Source organism: Echinops telfairi, unplaced genomic scaffold (genome assembly GCF_000313985.2).
Source record: "Echinops telfairi isolate 266 unplaced genomic scaffold, ASM31398v2 ScPeMD7_1713;HRSCAF=2227, whole genome shotgun sequence".
NCBI lineage: Eukaryota > Metazoa > Chordata > Mammalia > Afrosoricida > Tenrecidae > Echinops > Echinops telfairi.
In genome coordinates this window covers 732,969-759,885 of record NW_022105611.1, presented here as the reverse complement: position 1 = coordinate 759,885, position 26,917 = coordinate 732,969, and the positions used below count along the sequence as shown (strand labels likewise).

Sequence of the window (26,917 nt, the reverse complement as noted above, 5' to 3'; positions counted from 1 at the left end):
CTTATTTTCTAGCCATTAAAAAAGACGGCATGTACAAAATCCAGGAAAGGGACAAAACATGAAGGAGAGCCCAAGCCACAAGTGATGTAGCTGTGCACACCCTGCTGCCCAGCAGTTTCACCAGCAGATGGTGTACAAGCGCAGAGGCACACTGCTTCTTTCCCCGGCTGAGGTTTCTATGGTCAAAGTGCTGGCTTCTAAGAGTTCCTACCTTCAAAGTATGAACACATCGGTAAACAGACTCAATATTAAAATTAACCTGAACATAATTTATTCTTTTTCTGAGATGTGATGTGAAAAACAAAAAGCCCTGGAGTCAAGAGTTAAAATCAAGGTTCTCTTGATCTCAGAGCTGTGCAGCCTTAACAATAAGAAAGTTGTACTGGGCAACCTACTGAGCCCTTTCCAAAGTTGATTGAACCTCTGTGTCAGAACCTTGCTTTGGTGCCTCCGGATTAGCCTCACAAGGCTGAAGGACCAGATTCTGGCTTTGGAAATGTTCTGATGTGTAGTCCCGGGTTCGGTACGAGTCAGCATCGACTCCATGGCTGTGAGCTTCTGTTTCTGTCTGTTCATGTTCCGGTTAATGGGAATGATCCATACTTCCACTGACCAACCTTAAGTATCTGGCTAACATAAACATAACCAGGGCATTTTCAAATTATACACAATGTTTGGATGGCCTGGAGAAACATGACCTACGTCATTTCATTCTTATGTTAACACCCTGCTCTCTGAACTGGGTAGCAGAAAAGTAGGAGTGGGGTGTGAGAGAGAAATCTGACCCAAGTCTCTCTGGTTGAGAAGAATAATAGAAGCCTTGCTATGCTTTATTTTTGTTCCATTTGACTTTTTTAACTTTAGTTTTTTGGGGGTCAATTTCCAAAATAAATTTCTTGAAATTACTGTAATAGTTAAAACAAAGGATCTGACACAGTTTACCAATATGGGCAAAGAATTACGGTTTACTGCCAACATATTAAACAAAGTTTGGTTCTATTTCTAAGTATATAACACTGTATTCTCCAAGTTCTTATTTTAACCATGTTCAGAATTAAGATAAAAGGAGAAGACTCCTCATTCTTCTTCCACTATTTCAAAGCTGTTGTCAAACATGTTGTATTCAAATTTAAAGAGAGCGGCTGTGGGGCATCGGCTACGGCTTTGGGGGTGGGATAAATAATTTCTTCAACAGTGACGTATGTCCCCAATACGAAGCCAACGACTCCAATGAAAGCGATGGAAATGTTCTTTAGGATCATCCAGATACTGTAATGTTCCCTTGAAAACGTGAGAATCTCAACCAACGGGGGGAGGATCAGAGCCAAAGTGCTGCTGCTCACAGCTCCAACGAAGGAAATCACGATGTCCAAGCGAGGAATCAGAACAGCTACCGCACCTGGAACATGAACATATGTGTTTTTCATTCAAATATTTGGTATTGACATAACAAAGGTGAATCTTTTCAATACAAATATTCTAAGACTGTACCGATAAAACTATTGTCTGTGAAAAAATATGCCATATTTTTCGAACAAAAACAATTAAAAGAAAAAAAAAAGCAGTAGCATTTCTGGTATTCTGACTCATCTACAGAGCTTCCTATCTGATCATCTTTTAATTATTTGCTGAGAAACATCAGGTAGAGAAATTTGTATCATTTATTTCCAAACTATTTGTATGATCCTGGCATACAGCTCATTCTATGATGCACTAAAAGCATGTAGTAACACCCCACTAAACCTACTGACATAAAGTTGATTGACAATTCATAGCCCCCTTAACCAGGGCTCCCGAGACCAATCATTATGGGAGCAGGCAGCCTTATCTTACTCCTGTGTAGTGGTGGAGTGGCTGGTAGGTTTGAACTTCCTCTCTCGCAGTCAGCAGCCAGATACTTAACGCAGTGGTAACTTGGGAGCCCCTATTTAGAGAGACCTAGTGTTCTACTTGAAAATCAGCCAATGAAGGGATGGCAACAGATCAATCACAGCTGATTGAGGGGATGGCTGTGAGCACACCTGTCCTATTGCTGACTTCACTGGGAATGTACCCCATGTCGCCCGCTACAACTCGTGCTGGCTTTTAGGTTGAAGAGTACATGCACACCTCTATCCACATCATATCCGCAAATTACCCACATACTCATATTTCACTGAATTTTAAAAATTATTTAAAAGACCCTCAAAACTCAAACTCACTACCATTGAGTTGATTCTGATTCTTAGCGAGAGTACAGGACAGGGTAGAACTGCCCTGGTGAGTTTCCGAGGTTGTAGCTCTTTAGGGGAGGGGAAACCTCATCTCTCTGCCAAGGTGAGCAGCCCAGCGGGTCACCACTACACTACCAGGGTTCTGGAAATCAAGACTCGGTTTTTAATGTTCTCAGATGCCTTGTCAACATTTCTTAAGATGATCATTTGGATTTCCTCCTGGAGATCCATATGGGTAATCTGTTATTTTAACGGCTTCCTTACAAGTGAGCCTTCTTTACTATTCTGGGGGGAAAAAACTCTACTTGTACACAATGAATTACTCTTTTACTATGGTGCTGGGGTCTGTCTGCTAACATTATATTCAGAACTTTATTTCATTATCTATTGAGACTGGTCACTTGTTTTCTTTTTTGTTAAATTTTTGGCATCAATATTAGATTAAAATGATAAAGTAGTTTTCCTTCTTGTTTTAGTCTCAATATTTTTTTATAATTATTTTATTCTTCAAGCTAGAATAGTTTGGATTTTCTAAGTCTCTCTTGCTAAATTATATACTTTCTGGGAAATTATTTTCTATTTAAATTATTATTAAAGCCCAAACTATAAAAATTCCTTTAACCAATTGAGCTCTTTGTAAATAAGAAAACTGATTTAGAAGAAGTGAAAACTCTATGCTAGAAGTACTTTATAAATTCTCTTATTTCTCTTCTATTAAATGATGCTTGTTACACCTCTTCAAAATTTCCTTCTAATAAAGGCATAACGCTTGAACACAAGGAAGATGTTTAAAAATTCACTAAATTTATTTATTTTCTGGAGCCGTGTCTCATCTACGCATAGATCTCATCTACTCATCAAAAGGAGGCCAGCCACGCCCGACTGGACCCTTGTTCTCCAGCAAACCGCTGTGGAACCCATTTTCCCTGAAGCGTTCCTCCAGTCATCTAGGGATCAGGGAACACCACACTACGTGAGATGCTGGAAAGCCATGTGGAAGAACATTACAGAGCTTAGACCTTACAATTTCATTTGTCGAACACCTTTTAAAACATAAAGTATAATTACAATTACATAAATTCATCCTGTAAATGTTATACAACCAATAAAGATGGAAAAGAAAAAAATGTTGAGGTACATTATTTGATAATACTGTTAGTATTCAAATGAAGAGAGGTATATATACTTTAAGCCATTGGAACATAAAAAAGCTAAAATGCAGATACACTCATCAGAGGGCTCCTGAAAACAGGTGTCCTGAGTGAGGCACATGCAGTCACTTGGGAATGCCTGTTAGGTATGCGTTAAGCTCATCTACTAGTTCCCAGAACAACGTTCTCAAGACAGATTCGTCCTTAAGGCAGAAAGTTCCCTGATTAAAAGAGAGAGAAAACATTGTGTGGGGTGTTTTACGTCACACTGCAAGTGAGCGGTGACCGCAGGAGTCCCAGAGCGAGAATACTTTTTGTTACAGTATCACCAACAAAACGGTGGAACCACTGAGATTTACTCTAATTACACAAACAATGAATGGTGCCTTCTCACACCACTGACTCCACCATGAGCTACCGGGACACAGAAAGGCCCTCCCCTCCGTCCACCCGTGCAGCAGCTCTGTGCAGCTTGGCGTGTCTTCTCGCCCTACCTACCCGATGCCACAGTCACGATTTCTAGTGCACACGGAGCCGCCCAGTGCACCTGCAGGGGGTCATGCCCTGCTCAGCTGCTAAGTACATAAAAGCAAAAATAAAAAACCTGAGGAAAATGACAACCAAAATAAAATGGATATCATCTATATAATGGGCCCACTACATAACTAATTTAAATATACACTTGTATATTGAGCATTACTAATGAATTTTCAAAATAATTAAAGTTGGTGTTTTTTAAGTGTCTGAGGATCTGATTTGTTTTTTCTTGAACAGAAGTAGAATAAATGATTTTTAAACTAAAAAGGTATCCTGGCTAGGTGAATGAAATTATTTTGTAAATATTAAAATACACATTTTAAGTAGAATTTTAACCATAAAAATATCACTACCCATATTTTACTGTACATATTTAAATAGCGATACTTACAAGTAATAATAACCAAAATGGACCTAATCCCGAATTCACAGATTTGCTTCCATTTAGCATGAAATCTGGATGTGGTCCCAGGAATAAGGATCTCTGCTGGAACATAGAACTGAATTGAATATGTCACAAATATGCCAAAGGAATATAAAATTTTCACTGCTTGATATAACCTGTAATTAAAAAAATCAAAATTTAGTCATTCTTCATATTACTCTAGCTATCATCCTTTTTTTTATTTTAAGATAGACGGGAAACCCAAAAGAAAAATTTACATTAGCATTTCATTAAAAATGTCGGTTTAGGGAATGTGCATATTGGTATAGATAAGTGCTTTCGACACACAGATTCCAGGACAGGTCAACAAACCCCCAGAACCAGTAACAGGAGTAGAGATACCAAGAGGGCACAGGGAGGGAAGGGCAAAGGGGAGAAAGGGGGGAACTGATAGCAATGATGGATGGATGTATTACCCCCTCCCAAGGGGATGAATAACAAAAATGTGGTTGAAGGGATACAGCAGACGCTGTAAGGTTTAGAGGGGAAAAATATACATAATTTATTAAGGGTTCATAAGGGTGGGAGGGTGGAGAAAGGAGGGAAAAAAGGAGGAGTTGATATCAAAGGGTTCAAGTAGAAAGATAAGGTTTTGAAAATGATGACAACATATGTACAAGTTTGCTTGATATAAGTGCTTTATGTAATGTTATAATATCTGTAAGAGCCCCCAATAAAATTATATTTTTTTAAATGTTGGTTTACTGAAACTAGTTACTTGAGATAAGACAGGAGGGAAGGGAAAAGATTCCTGCTTAGAAAGCATTGAGTATCTACTTATTGATGGAAAATTGACAACAGATATTGGTGGTGGCCGCACATGATGGATTCCACTGGTAATAATGAATTGTTAAATATGGCAAATAAATTTTTTATAAAAATGTTTAAATGCAAAAAAAAAAAATGTTTAAATGCTGCCGATTTTAAAAAAAGGCAATTAGACATTCTACCAAACTTCTAGATGTGAGATGAAAATTAATTTCCCTTTCTTACTGTGGGTTATATTTTTTAAAGTTGAAAAGCCAGTAACTGAAAGCAAATGAACAAGCTGAAAGGTAAACGTAAATTGATTCATTCTCAGTTTGTCTGTCGGGTCAAGTCAGCATCAAGCAACTCTGCTGTCACGTCAATTCAGACCCATAACCACCCATTGAGACCTGTGTAGCAATGCCCCCTGGGGTTTTAAAAGCTGTCATATTTAGATACACAGATTGCTCCAACTTCCTCCCATAGAGGTGCTGGTGGGATTGAACCGCCAATCTTTGAGTTAACAGCCACATGCTAAAGCACTGTGCCACGAGGAATCCTATAGTGTGCTGTGCCACAGGCAAGTAAAAGGAAAGCAGTGTCACAAAAATGAATAAAAGTAGCAAAATATGTTTGCTTCAATAATATATATACTATCAACCAAAGAGACTCAGTAAGGCAGAACCTAAATATCTACTATTCGCTACTTTATGATCTCTTGAGAACTAGCTATATCATCGATACTCAATGATTATCTTCAAATCTCAACAGTTTCCATTATAATACTGGTATAAACGAAATCTCTTCCTGCTCTGGTTTAAATGCCATAAACTTCTAGAGAAACTGAGAGCAGTAAACTGAATTCATTCACCTAGAAGAGTTCATCATGATGTGGCATTCACGTGCACACAAAAACTCAACACACAACACTGCACTCTTCAACCTTCTCTTGCCAGCCCAAGGAACTCCACATCCCATTTTTAATTCAGCTAGTCCCATGCAAATTTTTCCAATTTAGGACTTCCTTGTTGGTAAAGAAAGTCTATTAGCTAAATTAATAATTAGTAATTTATGTCAAACCACTAGCAATCTTTGGTCTCTAGATATTCTAGATATTTACATAAAGGGGATCATACAATGCTTATCCTTTGGTTTCTGTCTTATTTCCCTTAACAAAATGTTTTGAAGGTTCATCTATATCATAGCATGTATCAGAAATTCATGTCTCTTTATGGCTGGATAATATTTGATTGTACTATGGAAGAAAAGTCCTGGTGGCTCAGTGGTTACGCAGCCAGTGGTTCAAACCCACCAGCTGTTCTGCAGGAGAATGGTGTGGTGGCAGTCTACTTCTGTACAGAGTTAGAGTCTGTACCCCCAGGCTCTGAAACCCCCCAGAACTTCTACTCTGTCCTATAGAGAAACTATGAATTAGTCTGCACTTGCTGGCACTGGCTTTCATCTGTTGAAGGATACATTTTCATCTTTTGGCTATGCAAAGAAATCTGGTGTGTAAGTTATCTGTGGGTACCTGTTTTCAAGCCTCTTGGGTAGATCACTAGCAGTAGAATTGCTGATTCATATGACAATTGCATCTTTAGTTATTTCAGAAAATACTACACTGCTTTGTACAGACTTTGCATAATTTCACAATCCTATTTAGTCTGTTTTATATTAAGCTATATAAGGTTCCAGTGCATGTTATCAACTGTTACACTATTTATTTTAAAGAGCACATTTGAAGGAACTGAACCTTGACAATCAACTACGTGGCTGTGGTCAGGTACCACTGAGTCGGCTCTGGTGCACAGAGACCCTAAACTATGGGCTAATGAAACGCATGACAAGCAACTGTTAACTACTGTGTAGTCTGTCCCATCTTTTCCTTTCTCTTTTTGTTTATTAAAAGATCATTTTATTAGGGTCTCTTCCAGCTCTTATAATCCATACATCAATTGTATCAAGCATATTTGTACATATGTTGCCATCATTTTTTACCAAACATTTACTTTCTATTGAGCCCTTGGTATCAGCTCCTTCCCCCACACCCCAGTCTGTCCCACCTTGAGTCAAATTTATATATTCGAAAAATTTATAAATCTTAAATTTATAAATATACCATACTAAAGTAAAACTAAAAAGACAAGTACAACACATCTGTGTGCTGTGTGCAACCAAGACTCTCTCCTAGAAACGACCTGCCATAAATGGCTTCCTACCTACATTTGTCCCAGGACCTTTTGTATCCCATGCAGGCCCCAGACAGGCCCAGGGTTTGAACGGTGAAGGAACAGGGCACGAGCCTCTTCAGGAGGCGGGTCAGAAGACATTATTTGTTGCGCCAGTATTCACCAGTCTGGTGAGACATGGAAGGTTTCCCAGAAGTCTATCTAAGCAGCAAACGGAGCTGCCTGCCGTTAGAGAAACAGCCATTTAGCATTTATTCTTCCCATCCACCCACACTAATGAGTTCCATTTGTAAGTAGGGAAGTCAGTCCACATGGTAATCACTGTCAACTTCTTTCTTAAATTCCGAAAGACCAACCTCTGACAGAAGGGAAAATCCTACATATTCCTTCACTTGGCAAAGCAGTCTCATAGTCACTTGGCAGAATATTCTAATATTCAAGAGAACATTAAAATGTACCACTTTATCTTATTTATTTATTGATGTGCCCCATCTCTTTTCTAAAAAGTCTTAAGGTACATATTTTCCTTACCAGTAAAATAATGATGATAATAAACCATGAGGTATATTATTGGGAAAACAGTGTGTAGTTTTGTTTTGGCAACAAAAATTAATTTTTTTATGTTTTATTAAATTCCTTTATATCAAAAGGAGTCCAAGTTTTATTCCTATAATTCACTCAAATTTGGAGCATACTACAATTTGTACTGTATCTCTTACAAAATCAAACAAGGATCTGTGAATTCACACATGGTCTCCTCTGAAGATGATGAAATGATTCTGCTATAAAAATAAATTACAGTAAGAAGTTACCATTTAAACCATAAATATAAGAATGCATTTTTACCTTAAAGTATTGGCAAATTATAATCACAAAAGCATAAACTGGGATTAGCAAACTCATTCACCTACCACACGTCATGAGGAAGATTTAAAGTTATGCTGCCTTTGATTGCATCCTGGAAACACATGTACCCTAAGGTTGCTAGGGTTATGTACAAAGTGGTAACAATCCCCATACCGATATTCAACGCTTGGGGGAAGCGTTTGGATTCTTTCATTTGGTTTTCCAATGGGAGGACCTAAGACAAGAATGCAATGATTTCTTTAAAGAGAACATGATACTACATGTAATTGAAGTAAATCAAAACAACCTAGAGTCTTGAATTATACAATTGGCTTTCTGTAGTTTACAAGTAAATCATTTTTCCTTTAAAATAACAACACATAGTTGTTGAAATATTTTTATATATGCTGCATATATTTTAAAACTATGTACTTTTAATTCTTCAAATAAAGCAACTTGAAATGGATCTTAGCTAATAAACTTTCCCATCATTTCGTTTGAAGTCAAGTTTATTTTAGAATAATTTCACATTTAGAGAGAGTCGTAAAAGACAACATAGAGTCCCCATGTGCCACTGACCCAAGCTTGGTGCGTGTGCCCCAGGGACCAGCACATCGCCATTCGCTAAGTAACTAAACTTCCCTCTTGATTTGGATTCTTTTCTTCTTCCACTCATCTCCTTCGTTTTATTTTGGAAACCTACTTGTTTCAGAATACCACATCACGTTTGGTTCCCTTGTCTCTGAGTCCGCTCGAGGCTGTGACCAAGGCTGCAAGCCTTGCATGTAGCCAATCACAGTCTGCACAAGCTCAAAAGACACTAACACTGGTAATTTCCTCACTCTTCAGGTAAGTCACTCCACGGAAGCACCAACACGAGCAGAGGACAGCCCGGTGTTATGGGTACAGTTCAGACATGGAATACGGGAAGGACAAGAGAGCATGCTTTAATTACTGACGGGAACAGGGACCAAGGGCAGAGTAAAAAAACGTATCTTTAGTTTCAAGCTCAAGTGACTGAAAGAAAAATGAAAAAAGGAGAAAAGAGGAAGTACAGCTGGCTTGGGATGAGAAAGACTGGGTCTGACTTTGGATGTGATGAACTTGAGATGTCAAGAGAACAATTATGGGGATGTCCAGTAATTGATGAGAGGCTCGCTAGTTAAAGGCAGAGGGGGAAATCTGTAGTTCCCACTGCCACAGTGATCATGAGATCAGGGGACCTGCGGATCTGTCAGCTCTCTGAAGAAGAACGGAGAGAGAACAGAAACGCAAGTAAATAAAGTGGCATAAAATTACCCTGGAGGCTGCGGGGAGGTGAGGAGCAAATCGGAGTGCAGTGTAATCACGATGAAATATGCAATTTTCCTGATTCTTAAATGCTTCCTCCACCCCACTACCATGATCCCAATTCTACTTTACATATCCAGCTGGACCGGAGGAGGTGCACTGGCACAGATAGGAAGTGGAAATACAGTGAACCCAGGACAGATGAACCCCACCAGGACCAGTGGAGAGAGTGCCGATGGCGGGAGGGTAGAGGGAAGGAGAGGGAGAAAGGGGGAACAGAGGACAAGGTCTACACGCGGCCTCCTCCCTGGGGGACGGACAGCGGAGAAGGGGGTGAGGGAGACGTGGGATGGGGTAAGATATAATAAAATAATAATAAATTATAAATTATCGGGGGGAGGGGGGAGGGAGGGGGAAAATGAGCTGACACCAGGGGCTCAAGTGGAAAGTGGGTGTAGTAAGAATGATGAAGTCAACATATGTACTAAAGTGCTGGACACAGATGACGTATGTACAGATTGTGATGAGTTGTATGAGCCCCTAATAAAATTTTTTTTTTTTTAAATTACCCTTGAGATCGATTTTGCCTGAGGTTCATATACATAAACGTTTATAAGTGTTTCTGTTCCCACACCAAACCATTAGAGTAAGAAACACAGCTCTGGAGCTGAGAAAACAGAATGTTCTGTTTCCCTCCAATCCACAAAACAGAGGCTTACAATAATGGAAACCTCTGGAACGGCAGTCTCCAAATGTTCCGCACACTTGTACCCCGTGGGATGAGCTCTAGGGTAACTTTGCTTCTCAAAGCAAGCATGAGCCCCCAAACTCTAAATGGAACTGATTTTGTAACAATTTCAGCACACATCGTGAAATCATTGAGAGTATTAAACATGATATTTGGTATGTGCTTGAGAATACTCTGGAGTTGTGTGAATAGCTTAGATAGAGCCCAAACTGGCCAGGAAGGGATGATTTACTGGAGCAGGATGAAGTGTACACAGGCGCTCATAATACTATTCTTCGGACTTCTGTAAATGTTTGAAAATTTCCACAAAAAATCAGTAAGCCTAATTTTTCCATTTTGAAATAAAGATGAGAATTAGAGCACGTCAGTGATATGTCTGAGATTAAGCTCTGGGTTAGTAGAAAAAACAACTATAATTCAAGTCTATTACACAGACCTGCAAATCATGCTCTAGAAATACAAAACCTGACAACAAAAGAGGCAAAGAAAAACATACGAGATATTGAGTCTGGCTATTTTTTGCTTACTTAAAATTAAAAATTATAATTATAATGAAGACTAAGTCCTTACCACTCCTATGCCTTCAAAAGCAAATACGGCAGTACCAAAAAAAAGTGGGTATTTCTTCCACCCAGCCACTATTGGAAGATTGTGAGTATCTGGCATATTCTGAAGAATGAAAGAAAGAAAAAAAAAGAGCGGTTACACTTTTACTTATTTTAAAGAATTTAGAAAGAAAGCAAAACCACATACTTCTGAGCTTCACAACAGAAGATGCATGTTATAAAAGTGAATAATCCTTTTTAATACACATAGTAAGCATCCTGTGTTAAGTATAGCTACGTTGTTAGGATTCACTGCCAAAAGCAATAGTTTCCCTCATGACTGACCACACATTCCATCTGAGCCAAATGCTCCTGATGACCTGTTTCCACCTTCAAGGCTGCTGACGTTGAGGAAATGGTTCCTGCTACAACAGGAAAGATATAAGCATACTCTGAGCTGAGAGCTATGTCCCCAGTTATCAAGACTTACACTGCTGTTCATGCCCAATAGTAACTCATTCTCCACTCCATCTGCATGGTCCTTACAGCCCTTTAAGATTTTTCCTCTCAATTCTGGCAAAACTCTACCCATTTAAGGACTGTCATTGGTGCAATATGCAATAATCCCCACCAGAGAAATCTACAATTATCTCCACTCTGTTTTACTTCCCTACTTCCTAAGATTTTATATTTTGTCTTAAGGGGGGGGGGAATTAAGATTTCCTAATTCATATAGAACATACCCTTCCCCAATTCATAATCTACTGAAAACATTATACACCTTTTATTTTATTTAACCCTCCTGACAACTTTGAGTTAAATTAATAATGAAGTATTATAATCCTCATGTTGCAGAAGAGCAAACAGAACTTTAAAGAAGTCATATAATATGCCCATTGTAAAAACCCCACTAAGTGATGGAGCTGGCATTAAAATATAAAAACTTCCCACTCAAAATGACCAACTCTTTTTAATTGAAAGCAAACAAACAAATCTATGTGCAAAAAGAGGAAGACTAGAGGCTCTGGAATTTGGATGCAGGCTGCAGGGATGACCAATCCACCATGAGAGTCTGAAATGCATATTGAGAGGGATTGTAAAACCATTGCTTTGTCAGCAGCACACCAGATGGACTAGCTCGGGAGAGAAGGGGATAGGGATGTCCACGCTTTGGGGGTCACTGCGCCCTTGCAGGGAGCAGGAATGCATATGTTAAATGGGAATAGAAAACCTTACAAGCAACTTTAATGAACCTGCAGATTCCCTGAAGCCCATCAACATATTCTTCTAAGGAAACCAGCTTACAAGCCAGACTACAAACAACCATAATCAGTTAAGACTGTTATGCGCTGTGCTTCAGATAAAGAGGTTAGTCTGTGTAGTGGAGGTGGATTGATGTGGTGGCAGCACAGCGAAAGACAATTATGGAACTATTATACTAGTTTCTTGGAATAAAGACAATGAATGAGCTCGTTGTTCCATGTTAGCTATTGTACCAACAGCTCAATCCTAAATCTCACAACTATACTAGGGAGATATTACAACTTCCTGAGACACTCACAAAGCCTGTTTTCAATCTGTTTGTCAAACACGCTTCCGTTAAAGCAATCTCTCTCACCAGGAAAGCAGCAGTTACTGGCCCATCTACTATGTACCAGATATTAAGTAAATGTCTTTACATAGCATTCCTTTTACCTCCAAAGCAAACAAAACTTTTACTAATATAAAAACAAACAAACATGATTTTCAGTTTAATACATATTATACTTACCCGAATGACATACTGGTAAATTATCACAAGACTGATGGCCATGGAAATGTTGGCAAGGAACGAAAGCACAAACAGATTCTTTAGGTCCCGAATGAAGACCAAAAGAATTATGAATGGGAGAAAGCAAAGCATATATATCCTCAGGTCAACACTTCTCTCACACGAGTGAGGTACACTGGTACTGTTTGAAACCAACATTTTACTCCCCAGGAATCCTTCATGAATCTGCATAGGAATATTGGGAGAATAAGAAAGAAGAAAAAACTTTCATCAAAGTCTAAAGAATATTATGATCTATACATTTTAGGATAAATTCCTGATACAATTTTCAATCCAAAGAAATTATTTCTACTTTTCCAAAGTTCTGGCTTCCTGAAACATATATCTGTATATGACATATAAGATTATATATATGTATAAATTATCTTACTTTACCCTTAGATTTTATAAATATATACTTATATTTATTTTCCTTGAAAAATAACTTATTTTTGGATGTGAAAATAAATTTGATTAGAAAAGTATGAGGATGGATTTCCTTGTTTATCTTTAAGTTTATGGTTATCCATCAAGCTCATGGCCCTGGCGATCTTTTGAAATCATTGAAATTGGAAGCATACTTACCTAAAGTGGCAATTTTGGATATTCTACTTTAACTTATTTTCCTCAGAGTAATAAACAAGTTCTAAGCACCTCTTAGAAATGCACTGCATTGAAAATAAAATTTTAAAATGATGGCCTAACTTCAAATGTGTTTTATAGGGCAAATTTTAAATAAATTATCATCACGTGTGAAAATAATATTACAGATCTGCTAGGTTCATGCATGGTTACATGCTACATAGTAAACAAGTTTTTTCCTATATCAAAAAGTTCCCCCCCCAAAAAAAAAGTTCCCATAAGATAAACCAATTTCACCCATTATACTCATCTATTGTCAGCATATTTAGCCACTTTTATAACCCAATTTCAATTTTCAAGAGATAGAATGACTCATCAGGGCTATTTAACTAAAATTATCTCTGAGTAAATTAGTCATAAATCCAGTTTACTCAAATAAGAATGAAATTATAGAGGACAATAAAAACAATCTTTGAAACTTACAACAAAGGGCAAATCATGTTGAAATTTAAATACCAGTGAAAACCTATTTCCCCCCGAACACTGTAGCCTCTTTTGAGTATCCAGACATTACCAAGTTTCTGGGCATACAAGTTCCTAAGAGCCAAACCCTACAATAAAAGTAGCTAGCATTAAAAAAAATTTTTTTCTATATGCCAGATATTGTGTTATATGCAACAAATACTGCCTTAGATGCAACATCTCATTTAATCCTAAAAACACCTCTCTGGGGTAGGGTGGTGTTAGTAATTACAATTTATAATTGAGGAAACTGAGGTTTAGAGTAGGTAAATCACTATCGCACTATCAAGCCAGAAAGTGGTGGTTCTAAAATTCAAATGCAAATCTGAGGATACAAATTCTAGCTTTTAACAGCTACATTTTATCTCTAAAAGGGGGGCTGGCCCAAGAAGCCATCAGGCCTCCTCTTTGCCATCTTTCTAAATGTATTAAGCATGTCTACCGAAAGGCCAACAAAATTCTGATATGATGAACAATTCAAGTGTTTCTATAAATTTTAAACTTAAAATCCAAGGAAAGGATTATCAGCGGCAGTGCAAATTTACATATCATCTTAGGTTGCAGGAAACTGCTAATAAACAGAGCAAGCTATGAAGACAAATTATAACCCATACTGGATTAAGAAACTCTCAAGTAACACCAGGACCCATTTAAAAACACATACCATATATTTTGCCATCATTTTTAAAATTTTACTTTTTGAATTTAGAAATAGAAAACAAAATAATTCAACTATCTTGGATTTTAAGAACATGTTTTATTCATTGGTGTAATTTCTCAATAATCAAACTATGTAGAGCCAAGAACTTCTGATCAATGCAGTACCTAACAATTAAATCAGACCACTCAAGTTGAGCTCCAGCAAGGATTCCTGGCAGGAAGCAAAGCAGTTACAGAATCAATTAACAAAATAGTAGAATTTTCAGCTATTGTGCAATGTAATTCTATCACAAGGACCTCAAATCATTTTAATATTCTTTGAGAGAAAGACATGTATAAAATTTTCAGGATTAAAAACTACAGTAAAATAAAGATGGAGATACATACCTAGAGCAAGATTCAGGTAAACATTTGAGCCCTTTGGCGCCCTCTAGAGACAGAGATGGGCTATCTAATAGGACTTCCTATGATCTCACATGTTTACCAAAATGTAAAACACTGAAATAAATGTTATAAAATAAAATTACTAAACTCCACTGAGAGCTGAAGCTTACTAAAACCCCCTATTTATTTACTTTTGATTGATGCAGTTATTTAAATGGTTATAATTCCAAAGGCAGATTATGTTCTTTGGCAAATCCGAAGGCAAAATTAGGGTCACAGTACCCTACATTTACATATTGTTTGACATTTTACAACTGATTGCACAAACTTTTGGTCAGCTGAGCTTTAAAATATCTTCAAGATAAACGAGGGGAGATTTTGTTATTGGCCCCATTTTACAAATAAGGAAACTGAGGATGAAGCGGGGTTCAGGGGATGGCGTAGTAGTTCTACTACCACCACAAGGTTAGGAGTTCGAACGTATCAGCCGTTCAACAGGAGAGAGACAAGTAGACAACTCGCTTCACTCTTGTAGAGTTAGTCACAGTCTTGGAAACCGACAGGGGCCGTCAGACCCTGTCCTCCAGGGGCGATAGGATTAAGAGTTGACTTGATAGCAGTGAGTTTGGTTTGAGTCTTTCCCAATGTTGACGTTAAAACTGACAGAACATATATTTAAACTCTTATCTCCAGACACTAAAGGCTATGATGTGATACCAGCACATTTTTTTCTTTTAATGTAATATCCCATCCCCATAGCCACAGACACTATTTTATTCAGTGAGCATTTCTAGAGTGTCCTGCAGTGTGAACAAAGAGGCGCTTCTAGAAGAAAGATGGGCTACGATTGTAGGAAAAATTAGTTTCTAGTTCTCCTTGCACTTGCCTGGTGGCTTAATGCGACCAAGAAATACCATGCAGCAGTAATAAAGCAGGCTTCCATGTCTGCCTGGTACCTAAGCCCTGAATTCTACAGAGTGGGAGGAAACCTCTGATCTCACCCAGCACAGGTGACTGTCTACCTTCTGTGTCCAGATGATGTGTTCTTCCTTAAGCACGAACTGCATATCTTTTTCTATGGGGCTTGGTAGGCATTTTTCCCCTCTCTGAAAGCAACTGATAATATTTCACAGGAAAAGTCACCAATCTTAACACAGACATTTCTTCCATCCATTTTATCTAATCTGTATGACATACACAAACTAAAACAAACAATATTCTGTTGCGGGATAAACAATTAACACATGTGTGAGAAACTTAGGTTTTAGCTCACTGTCCTAGACAGTGCTTTGTGAGACTCAGTTTCCTCATTCATAAAATGAGCAGAGTGCCTCTTTCACAGAGTAGTTGTAATGATTAAATGATAGGTGTCACAGCTACAAAATATAAGGTTCTAAGGCATTAATTATTAGCATCATTCATCAATTCAGAGGCTTGCTGGCAGCTCTGCTAGAAAAGAGTGAAAAAGTCACAATGATTAGGTTGTACAACTCCCAAAGGCATCTCCCCCATGTAGTCTACAGAAATCATCTCTGTCTTGTCTCCTCCCCATGGTGGAGGCAGGAGTCTTAGGACCAGACGACTGGCGGCATTAAAAACATTGGTAAGATCAAACGCACACGTCTGTAATGGATAGAGACAATGGAAGCACTGAAGCTTTATTTTGATAAACAAAAGCAGCATAAACAAGGCTGAGTGTTCTCGCGTTTCTAGGGCAGGACTACGATTGTGGGAAAATTAGGTCCTAGCTCTGCTTGCACTAGTCTCGGGCTGAAAGAGACCAAGAAATAGGAACCCTGTGTTTGAGGAACACCTGTATCTGAATAATGATGTTTCGAAACTTAAGGATTTTCCTTCAGAAAATCTTGTACAAGAATTTAATTGTTTGTAAACATCTAGGAAAGGGGAAAGAAGAATAAATACTCTGTGGAAGTCCAGTATTTGGAAAAAGAAGTAAAATCAGGCTGGAGGGAAAAACTATAAAATGCATCGAGGATCTCAGAGACAGTATCTAAGAGCACCCTCATGAGAACGGCCAGAAGTCACAAACCCAATCTGTGTCCCACTCCTTTTACTGCAGGTGAGAGGGATGAGCATGGGTGTCAAAAACTAAAAACCACCATGGGGAGGGGGCTGACAGACAAGGATTGAGAAAGTGTTTGAGCAAGGTTGAGGTCAACAAGAAAACCGAACAGAAGAGTTAAAGTCATTCAGACAACAAAATTAATTGAGCACTTTAAACCAGGTACAGGGCTGTTTAAAAAAAATGGAAAAGAAAACGAAATACTACAGAAATTCGAAAGAAACAATCCCTCCAGGTTTGTTGTTTGTTGCCACTGAGTCAGTTCCAAACCACAGCAACCTGGTGCACAGCAGAACGAAGCCCTGGCTGGTCCTGCGCCATCCTCCCAATGATTGCTATGCTGAGCCCATTGCTGCAACCATGGTGTCACTGCTAGAGGGCCTCCCTCGCCTTCACTACCTCGCTCTTTTACCAAACAGGACGTCTTTCTCCAGGGACTGTTTTCTCCTGACAACATGTCCGTAGTATGTAAGACAAAGTCTCACCATCCCTGCCTGCCCTTTGAGCAGTCCGTGGTACTTTCTATATTCTTCTCTAGCACCACGATTCAAATGCATCAATCCCTTCTCCAGTCTTCTTTATTCCATGTCCACCTTTCGCATGCATATGAGGTGATGGAAATGCCATGTTTGAGGTCAGGCACACCTTGATCTTCAAAGCAGCATCCTGTGCTTCAATACTCTAAAAAGGTCTTTTGCAGCCGGTTTACCTAATGCAACGCCTCTTTTGATCCCTTGACTCTTCTTCCATGAGCACTGATTAGGGATCCAAACTACACTCCTTGATCTTCATCAGCAAGTGCTTCAAGTCCCCCTCATTTTCAGCAAGCAAGGTGTGTCATCTGCATGTCACAGCTGTTAGTCCAGCGTCTCAAATTATTCTGCACACACATTCATAAATATGAGGCGAGAATACAACCCTAACACACACCTTTCTGATTTTAAACCATGCAACATTCCTTTGTTCTGGTCTCGCACAGCTGCCTCTTGATCCATGTATAGCTTCCGCATGAGCACAAGGTAATGTCCCAGAATTCCTAGTCTTCTAAAGGACATCCACAGTTTGTTATGATTCTCACAGCAGAATACCTTTACACAGTCAATGAAACACAAATAAACATCTTTCTGGTATTCTTCGCTTTCAGTTAAGATCCATCTGACATCCGCATTGATAACCCTTGTTCCACGTACTCTTCAGAATCGTGCCGGAGCCTGTGGAAGCTCCCTGTCAATGTACTGCTGCACCCGGTGCTGGTCTTCAGCAAAACAGTGCTGGCCTGTGATAACAGTGATATTGTTCTATAGTTTGAGCGTTCTGTTGGGCCACCTTTCATTAGAATGGGTACAGATATGCACCTCTTCCAGTCAGTTGGCTAAGGAGGCCTCCAGGTGTAGTGCATTCATTTCCCTGCCAATGCAATCGCCATACTGAGTACCTATGCTATGCCAGCTACTCTGAGGTGCTACGCGAACACAGTTGCCACGTCCCTCGTGGGGCTTGTGGTTTAGTGGTGAAAATTCACTTCCACAGTAATGCTACTTAAGGATGACTGGGCCTGATCTTTAAAATGCTGCAGAAGAAGCCGCAATGCATTCTAATCTGGACAGGAACGAGGAGAGGGGAAAGTCAGACGGAGAACCGACACCATCTAAACTAATGCGGAAGTTTTCCAGAGATACCGTTTTTCCAGATGGCAGGGCCAAGGGAGCAGACACAGTACAAACCCTGAATACCAACTAGACAGAGCCCTGTGAGAGAAACTTATAACTTATAAAAGAGAATTCAACTAAACTCTACAAACATGGAAACTCGAAAGTAGTGCCTTGAATAGAGCTCGCAGGGACACTCTCAACACACATACTGCGCACAAACTGCATCTGGCCTACCACTCCTTTTTGCAAATAAAACTTTATTGGGATACAGCCATACCTATTTACCTGTGCATCATTTAGGGCTAAATTGAGCAGCTGCATCAAAGAACACATGGCCTATGCAGCTGAGAATATTTATTATCTGGGCTTCTATAGAATATATTTGTCGACATTTCATCTAAATATAAAGTCATGAAAAGAGAGCCTTATATATAATATAGGTTCTTTAGAAAATATATTTATAACACCATTCTGCATGAAAATACCCACAAAATACCCTGACTATTCACCATGCACATGCAGATAATAGATAAATGTTATTGCTGAAAATAATCATTAAAGAAAAGCCTGGAGTAATTTAGGAACAATAAAAACAATACAAAAATTAGAAAGGAAAAAAAAGACTGGCATAACTGTGAGTGATGGAACTTTGATTTCACTGCTTTGCTTCCTTGCTCAGATAGCCTGCCAGTTGCTACCATGGCTGTAGGCTACTGTTCCCAGCGGCCTCCAAACAAGGGTCCATTCTTGACTCCAAGTCTCTTTAAACAAGGACGCATTTGAGCAATGCCTTCCTTTTTCTTCTACTTTTTAGGCTGCTGGCTGAAGCAGTGTCTTTACATGACACTGGTATCAAAGAAAGACTCCCCAAACTCCCCTGTGTATGCTTTTGAGATGTAAAATTTCAGTAACTAGGAATCAGTACTTATATCTTATTCTGATGGAAAAGAACAAGAGTAACTGATATTATGAAGCGCAATAAAATCAGTAACAACAGAAATCCAACTTGCAAAAGAGAAGATGAAAGGAAAGTCTACAGAGGAACATCATTTATGAAAAGAACACATTTTTATACCCAAACATGGCTTCCACGGAGAAAACAGGACAACAGAGAAACGATAGGAAAATAACTTCAATAACTGAAGGAAGATACTCACTTGCTTCACATTTTCCGCTAAGAAGACAAAATAAACACTGCAGAATCCCAGCTGGGTTATCACCAGGAAAAAGTCAACCACACTCCTGAAAAGAGACCCCAAAAAACAAGTTTCAATACGGCCTGTAGAAATGCCCACATATTTTATATCTCTTGTTAACTGCTTATGAACATATGATAGTCATATATATTGTATGCTTAAAAGAAAACACATTTAAAGGATTCATTTTCCATAAGGACCTACATTTATGACCAATACGTTTATCACTAGAATGATTACAGAGCAAAAAAATGTTCTATTAGACCAAGATTCTCCCAACATTATCTGTTTCTGAAGTTCACTTGATGAGGCACGAGTGAGTATATGCTTAAACAATGTCTTCATAAAAACATTTCATGTCTTAGACTAAGCCCACATCTTCTACTTCTGAAAGACATCTTTCAGACCAGCCCAGTCTATTGCCTATGCGAACAGCTTCATGTCCTTGGCAGATATGAGGAGCCTGCCCTCCACTGCCCAAGTAAACGAGAAGGCTCTGTCACGGAGAGAATTGGGACATGGGACAAAGCACACCACCAGAGACTTTCTCAGTGGCTTTTGTTTTGTTTTTTTCAATAAGACAGTCTGAATTTTGTAATCTATGAACAAGAATGCAGCAGAATACAGAAGGGATATCACCAGTCAAATGCACACTCCTGGGGTATGGGAGGTAAACAAGCTACAAATCCACCTGGGTGAGCGCTGCACCGCCCAGCTCCCTCCGTGTGTTCAGGAGCAGTCACTGTGACAGCGGACACTTACTATTTCTCTCTAGTTTCTTGTCTGACTACTTCGTTCCTTTCATTCTAATGTCTTGTCAAGCTGTCAAGCAATCTAGTCTCTACTCTACAGACTCTCCTTGTCCCATTTGAAATTGGCAGGGTCTTGCTCATCTTCATTCTTGCTGTAACGCTTCTGTTCTCCGGAATTCCCGAGGGCTCGTGTGGGGTCTCAAGTCATCTTGGTATCTTGAAGTCAAGTCCCCTCTCTCTGAAGATGGACATCTATGGGTCCTCTTACTACGTCTGCAGCCACTTGTCAGTCGCCCACCCACAGCTGTTCCAGACATGGTTCTCTGAAATCCCTTCTTCTTCATGAAAACAAACAAACAAGCAAGCAGAAAAAGCTGTCTGTAGGCTGAGGTAGAGGAAGGGGCTTCGGAGTCTGGAGACAAGTCCCTAAGGCATGAGGTTTTGTTTCCCCTTTCTCACACTCAATTTATCAGTACGTTGGAAAGTTCATCAACCAATCTAACATCCTAAAGATCCTGAGAAAGGCTACATTCCATGGTGAGTCAAAAAATATTGCTGCTAGGGTACCAGTTCACATATGCACAAGTTTACTCCACACAAAACATGTTTAAACATGTCTCTCCTACCAGAGGATGGCTGTAGACAAGTTACCTCTGTAATATGTTTATCTTCGTCTTGTTAGGGTTCCCTATGAACAATTTCTTAGAGGGACAGTATAAATAGGTGTTACACAAAGGTCAACCAGCACAAATAGCTGGTATTTCCATCAGTTTTTACAGCAAGATTGAAGCTAATGAAGATGGGTTTATTAAACATATTGTAACTGGGGACAAGTTTTACAGTACCAACACAACCCAGAGAGCAAGGTCCAATCCAAGGACTTGCTTTGAAGGGATCTGCTGGCCACCTGAATTCAAAAGTTAGCAGAAAAGGTTATGGCAACTCCTTTTGCTATTCCCAAGAGGTAATAATCTTGATAGATTTTCTTAGAGAGCACAAGGTGATCACAGGAGATTTCTATGAAGAGGTTTTAAGAAAAGTAAAAATTGCACTGGTAAGAAAAAGGCCAAGAATGTTGAGTCAAGGAATTTTTTAAAAAATCATGATTTTATCAATTCATTCTTCAAGGGTAGTAAGGGATATTTTATGAGACTTCTGTAAAAAAAATATTATCTTCCACCCTATGCCACTGACTGTGCCCCTACAGACTTGTTTTTGTTGCTCAAACAAAATATCGGGGGTGGGGGATGACTTGAGTCCCTTGAAGATGCCCAAACTGCCATTTTGATGTGGTGTAAATCAACAAGTGCAAAGCACTTCAAGGAAAAGTTAGAGATGGAAATACCACCATTAGAAGAGTAGAGACTGAAATCAAAGATATATTGAGAAATAAGTTTCACATTTTCTTTTTGTTTAACACGGTTTTCTATTTTATAGCAATACTTTTTGACTTACCTTTCTATCAATTAATCTACCATCATATTAGCCTATAATATGGGTATTATTATATCTCATCTCGTGACTTTTTTCAGTTACAATAAATAAAACCAAAACAAATCATTGGATGAGGTCAAAGAGTAGAAATTGGTAGAACGGATTTTTTCAAAACAGGATATTGTGATTTGGGCCAAAGTTCACAGAGTAAATTGATTTTCCATCCAGCAATCCATACACGATTTATGTTGTGACCTTGAGTACAATCCCCACAATGCAACAGCCCCTTCCCACATCCGGGGGTCATCATTCCCCGCCGTCCTTCTTTCTAGGGTTGATAGCTGTTGAACTGCCAAGGCTATTTGTGGTCATTTCCCCAACTCTACACCTCCACCATATTGCTATTTGCATACCGTGCCAGATTAAAACACCTGAAAATCAATCATCTGGAAAACTGGGTAAGCATTCGTAACATAGCAAGTCCTTACCGTCCCCAGGCCGCCAGCTTCTGAAGACAAGCGCAGGGGCTCACTTCCATAGCAAAGCTCACCGTGTCACTATAACCTAACGTGCACTTTTTAAACCTGTGATGTAAGGAAACACTTATCAAAGGGCAGCTTTTCATTGGTCCATCAAATGATACATTAAAAGAGCATCAAGAAATAATGAACACAGAAATATGCAATGTCAGAGAAGTTTTCAAAATGTCAAGATTTATACAACCCCTCTCTCCTAAAGCACATCTCATGAAGATTTTCAATTGTATGTCTCTTCTTCTTACCAACATACTACTTTTTACTTTTAAAATTTATCTATCTACAGATGTTTTGTTTTCCTTTAATATAAACTACATTGTTCCCATTTAAAGTATTCAGTTTTTAAAAGCACGTGAGATTGTATCATAGAGGGCTTTATAACATATATTCACATAAAGTATCTCACTTAATCATAATTAATGAGGTATCATTAAATAGGTTCGGGAGAAAGATGGAGCTTTCTGTAGCAGTTACATAATCTGTCAACTTGCGAAGCGGTGGACTTTAGCCTGTCAATCAGGTCACAGCTTGATGACCTCATTTGGAGGCACAATGGAGATAAATAACTCACTGGAGGCCAGACACTGTCTCTGCTTGTCTCTCTGAGAGCCATTCCAGATGACAAGCCAGATGGCATTACACTGAGGCAGCCAGAACCCTGGAGCTGGAGGAGCCACGTGAAGACCCACACCAGCACTGAGATGCTTCCACCACCACTGGATCCACAAGACTTTTTACGCACTGGCCTGTGATCTTCCTTCATTAGGCATTATTGCATGTGTTGCATGAGTCTGAAGAGGAATTTAGGCTGGTATCAGACATATGTGCTAATACTAGACTTATGGACTTGATCTGGACTAGGCTGGGATGTGTTAAGACACAATTGCTCTTTTATGTAGAGCTCTGTCTCACACACATATGAGTATCTCTGGATTTGTTTCTCTAGTCCACCCAGACTAACACACTTTCTATTCCCGTAAAGAGTTACAGTCTCAAAAACTCACAAGGGCAGTTCTACCCTGTCCTATAGGGTAACTATGAGTTTGCTCTGACTCGATGGCAGTTAGTTTTAAATAGGTATTATTTACCCTTTCTACTTTTATGTATTTTCAAATACACGTGGTTATTTAAGGATCATAAATGATTTGCCCAAAATTTTAAGAGCATCAAAACAAAGATGTCAAGATTAGAAGACTAGTCTACTATAATAAGTAATCCTTAACACACACATACAGTTGCACCATTGGCCAATTCAGGCAAGCCATAATACATAAGAACAATATTTTATTGACTAACCAACAATATACTCATAAAAGAACATCAAAGGGATTATGGGCACGGTAACCCAAACTGAAGCGCTAACAAATTAAATATCATTTTGCTACCTCCATTTCTCCCATATAGCTTTGTTGATTTTTTCATTTATAATAAATAAAAGAAGTGATTCCCTTTTGCTACTAAGGCTATTATTTTAAGAATATAATCAAATTGTGGCTATATTTAAGTGCTATGAGGTACTACTGTGTGTTCCGACATTAGCAAAGACTTGTCTACATAACAGACTACAGGGGTGGGGAGAAACCTTCTAAGCATAAAGCAACAGGAATGTAAGAGTATCTGAAGTTATAAATGAAAATAAACTTAACAAATCCACATTTACCTCTGACATAGAAAGTGACTGCAACGTACCAATATGTGCATACAGTGAACAGAAATAATTCCTATAAACACAAGACTGATTGGTCCAAGCTGTGGGGAAGAAAATTTATGAGTCAAATAAACAATTTTTTTTAAAATGTAGTTGCCTGAAAAGCAATGAGACAATAAACAACTACTAGTTTGGACTGATTAAATATTTAATCATTTGAACATGTTTAGCTATTTGCTTAAGCAGCTTAATAAATTCAAATACAGAAAGAATTTCTTGTAATACTTATGAAAACCTCCTAGGATTCTACTTAATTAACTTGGCTGTCCAAACACTTAGAATGTAAAGAATAGATATGCAAAAGCAGGAAAGAAACATTTCATTTAACATCAGATGGCAAATCCATGCCTACCGGTGTTCCTTCATTATATGTAGCTGTATATCATTATTCTAATTTGCTAAAAAGCAGTATATCAAACTGGGACTGTGGCAATCTACTCTCTGCCGGTTGTTAGTCAGGCCCTTACTGTGTGCAAACAACTGTGCTTGGAAATAAATAGAGAACTGCAATGTGTGCAGTTTGAACCCAGCCACCAGTGCCCGGTGCTCCCCTGCTTCCATTCGCCTTACGGCACAGTCTAGGCTGTAAGGCTGGGGCTGCCTGAGTTGTATTCACTAGAGGTCAATGGGTTTGGTTTGGGCTATAAATTTATTTGTGGAAATGAACACATTGCCTAACTCCCTGAAAATCTAATAAGCTGTAACCATTCCTGGGAAAACCAAACACTGTTTTTAAGATTTTGTTCATGTTTCTCAAATTAATATTTAAGTAGAAATGAAAACTATAATTAATTCTCAGGTCGGACATCATTTTAATAGTTTGTGTAACTGTAAAATACATCAGCTAAATGATCTCTTAGTTGTCATCTGACCAAGTTTTTTTGACCAAATATCTAAGTCAGGACAGGTATTAGCTTGTAGTAATGTCTGCTGTGAATTATATTGATTACTCTTTCTTAATTAATTACTGTAGCTCAACTGGAGATTTATGAAGGTAGTTCTTACCACTATGCCTGCATTTTTTATTGCCAACGGAAGTCCTAAAAGGCCAGTTCCAATATTTCCTTTAAGAAGATGCATAAGAGTTTGTACAAACCTGAAAAGTAAAATTTGTCAGATTTAAAATATTGTAGAACAAAATCTATTAAAATCGCATGGCTATGGTTCAAGCCTTAAAAGGGAAATGGGAATTCTTCTAGGTAAGCAACCCAGGAACATTTCACTTTACCACTAATTTAGAACTCTCCTTGGTCCAAGTCCTGTCTTTACCACTGCACACACAGTCAGGTACAAGTTATTGTGGAGAATGATGAGATATTAAGTGCTTTACACACAGTAAATTAATAAAGTAATGTGCTCATAAGATACTCTGGGCTAAAACTGATGTGCCTCGGCACTTCATTTCAGAACAAGGTTGACAATTACATAATTAGGCTTGTAAGAGAGTTATTAGTAGCACTGTCTATATAAAAAAGGAAAACACATATCTAATCTAGGATTATCAATCAATCATAGATAAAATTAATTAAGATAACAAAATACCAGTTTGACAACTCTGTATACCCTGAGTTAATATCAATCCTAACTAATTTTCTGACACCATGAAGTTGCTAAGAGATATAAACTAAGAAGTGGTTCTAGGAGGCATTTGAAGGCAATCTCTTGATCAAGAAAAATACCACATTTACACAACAAAAAAGGTTTGTATAAAATTTGTTTTTAACATTTACAGCTCTAGTCAATTAAGCTTCACTTTGCTTCATCGTTATGTTAAGAACTCCATTAGTGACGGCAAGTGTCACACTCACACAAAAACCCAGAAGATTTAAAAAAAAAAGTTCCCACAGTCCACTGCACACTCCTGGCACGTTTGTTTACCACCTCCTATGGCCTACATTCAAAGGCTACGTCTGGTAACGTTTTTTCCTATTCCATCCAATCAGCCACCCTCCTTTCAAGAGTCACAGCATTTGATCTGTATGCCCACTGTAGGAATTCCTACACACTGCTCTGTCATGCAGAAGTCTGACGTATTTCTTTTCATTCTCAAAATGACAATAAATTCCATGAGGGTTGCGACTAGCCCTTTCTTGTCTCTGTGACTTCTGTAGTACCTAAATAAATACCGTCCTTGTCTATGAAAGATTAATAATGTACGCTGAATCAAAAGAAAAGGAGGCATGCATAAACCATAAGACTTACGAAAGGCCCTCTTGACCATCCAATTGGTAATGCTTCTGGACAGGCAGGAGCTCCTGTTCACGCTCTTCATCCGACGTCCCGTCAAAGTCCTGCTCATGTATCAAGGGTCTCATGACATCCATATCTTTTCAAAAGAGAAAGAGGGTACTTACTACTGCTTTTAAAAACTAAAATAACGCTAGTATAAACGAATCCAGAAGGATTAAGAAATGTCACATATCTTCACTACATCAGTCCAAACTTAATCCACAGTAAAACCCTGAGTTGAAGTTTATTTAAGAGACATAACTAGGCTTATCTAGTGGCTCTTCAGCTTGGACTAACCAATGTACAGTGAAAAGCATAAATGGGTTAAAAAATGTTCTCCTTTGTTTTATTTCTATGTATCCCATGAAATCTGTGGTACTCTTGGTCCCTTAGTAATGATAAAACAAAAGTACAGGAATGGTCTCATTTGTGCTTCTTATTGAATTTACTGGGTTGTTTTGTTATTGTGTTTGAGAGGCTAAGTAGAGAAATTGGAATTTGGGTTGCTGCTTCTACCTCACTGCCAACAGGAATTTCATACCAATATTTTCATAAAAGTACAGTGATGTTTATGGCATTGGATGGGAGGCTTCTTGAAAGTCATCTATTGTGAAGTCATTTAGGCATTCTTCTTCAAACATGCAACCAACATGTGTGA

General features: G+C 38.6%; 1 protein-coding gene across 2 annotated transcripts; it reads right to left on the bottom strand.

Moving 5' to 3' along the window:
• Positions 1-248: 248 nt before the first annotated feature.
• On the bottom strand, positions 249-26,354 carry SLC36A4 (solute carrier family 36 member 4). Of its 2 annotated transcripts, XM_013006214.2 has the most exons (10): positions 26,233-26,354; positions 25,036-25,126; positions 23,983-24,071; positions 22,275-22,370; positions 19,562-19,646; positions 12,483-12,707; positions 10,737-10,835; positions 8,194-8,363; positions 4,293-4,462; positions 249-1,399 (listed from the first exon to the last, which is right to left on the bottom strand). In XM_013006214.2, the coding sequence occupies exons 1-10, from the start codon at positions 26,352-26,354 to the stop codon at positions 1,092-1,094; spliced, it is 1,455 nt and encodes a 484-aa protein (XP_012861668.1). In that variant the 3' UTR covers positions 249-1,091. The 2 variants fall into 2 exon arrangements, with proteins under 2 accessions (XP_012861668.1, XP_045149064.1); XM_045293129.1 differs by lacking the exon at positions 26,233-26,354 and having other exon boundaries at positions 24,012-24,071; positions 25,036-25,063.
• Positions 26,355-26,917: the final 563 nt, after the last annotated feature.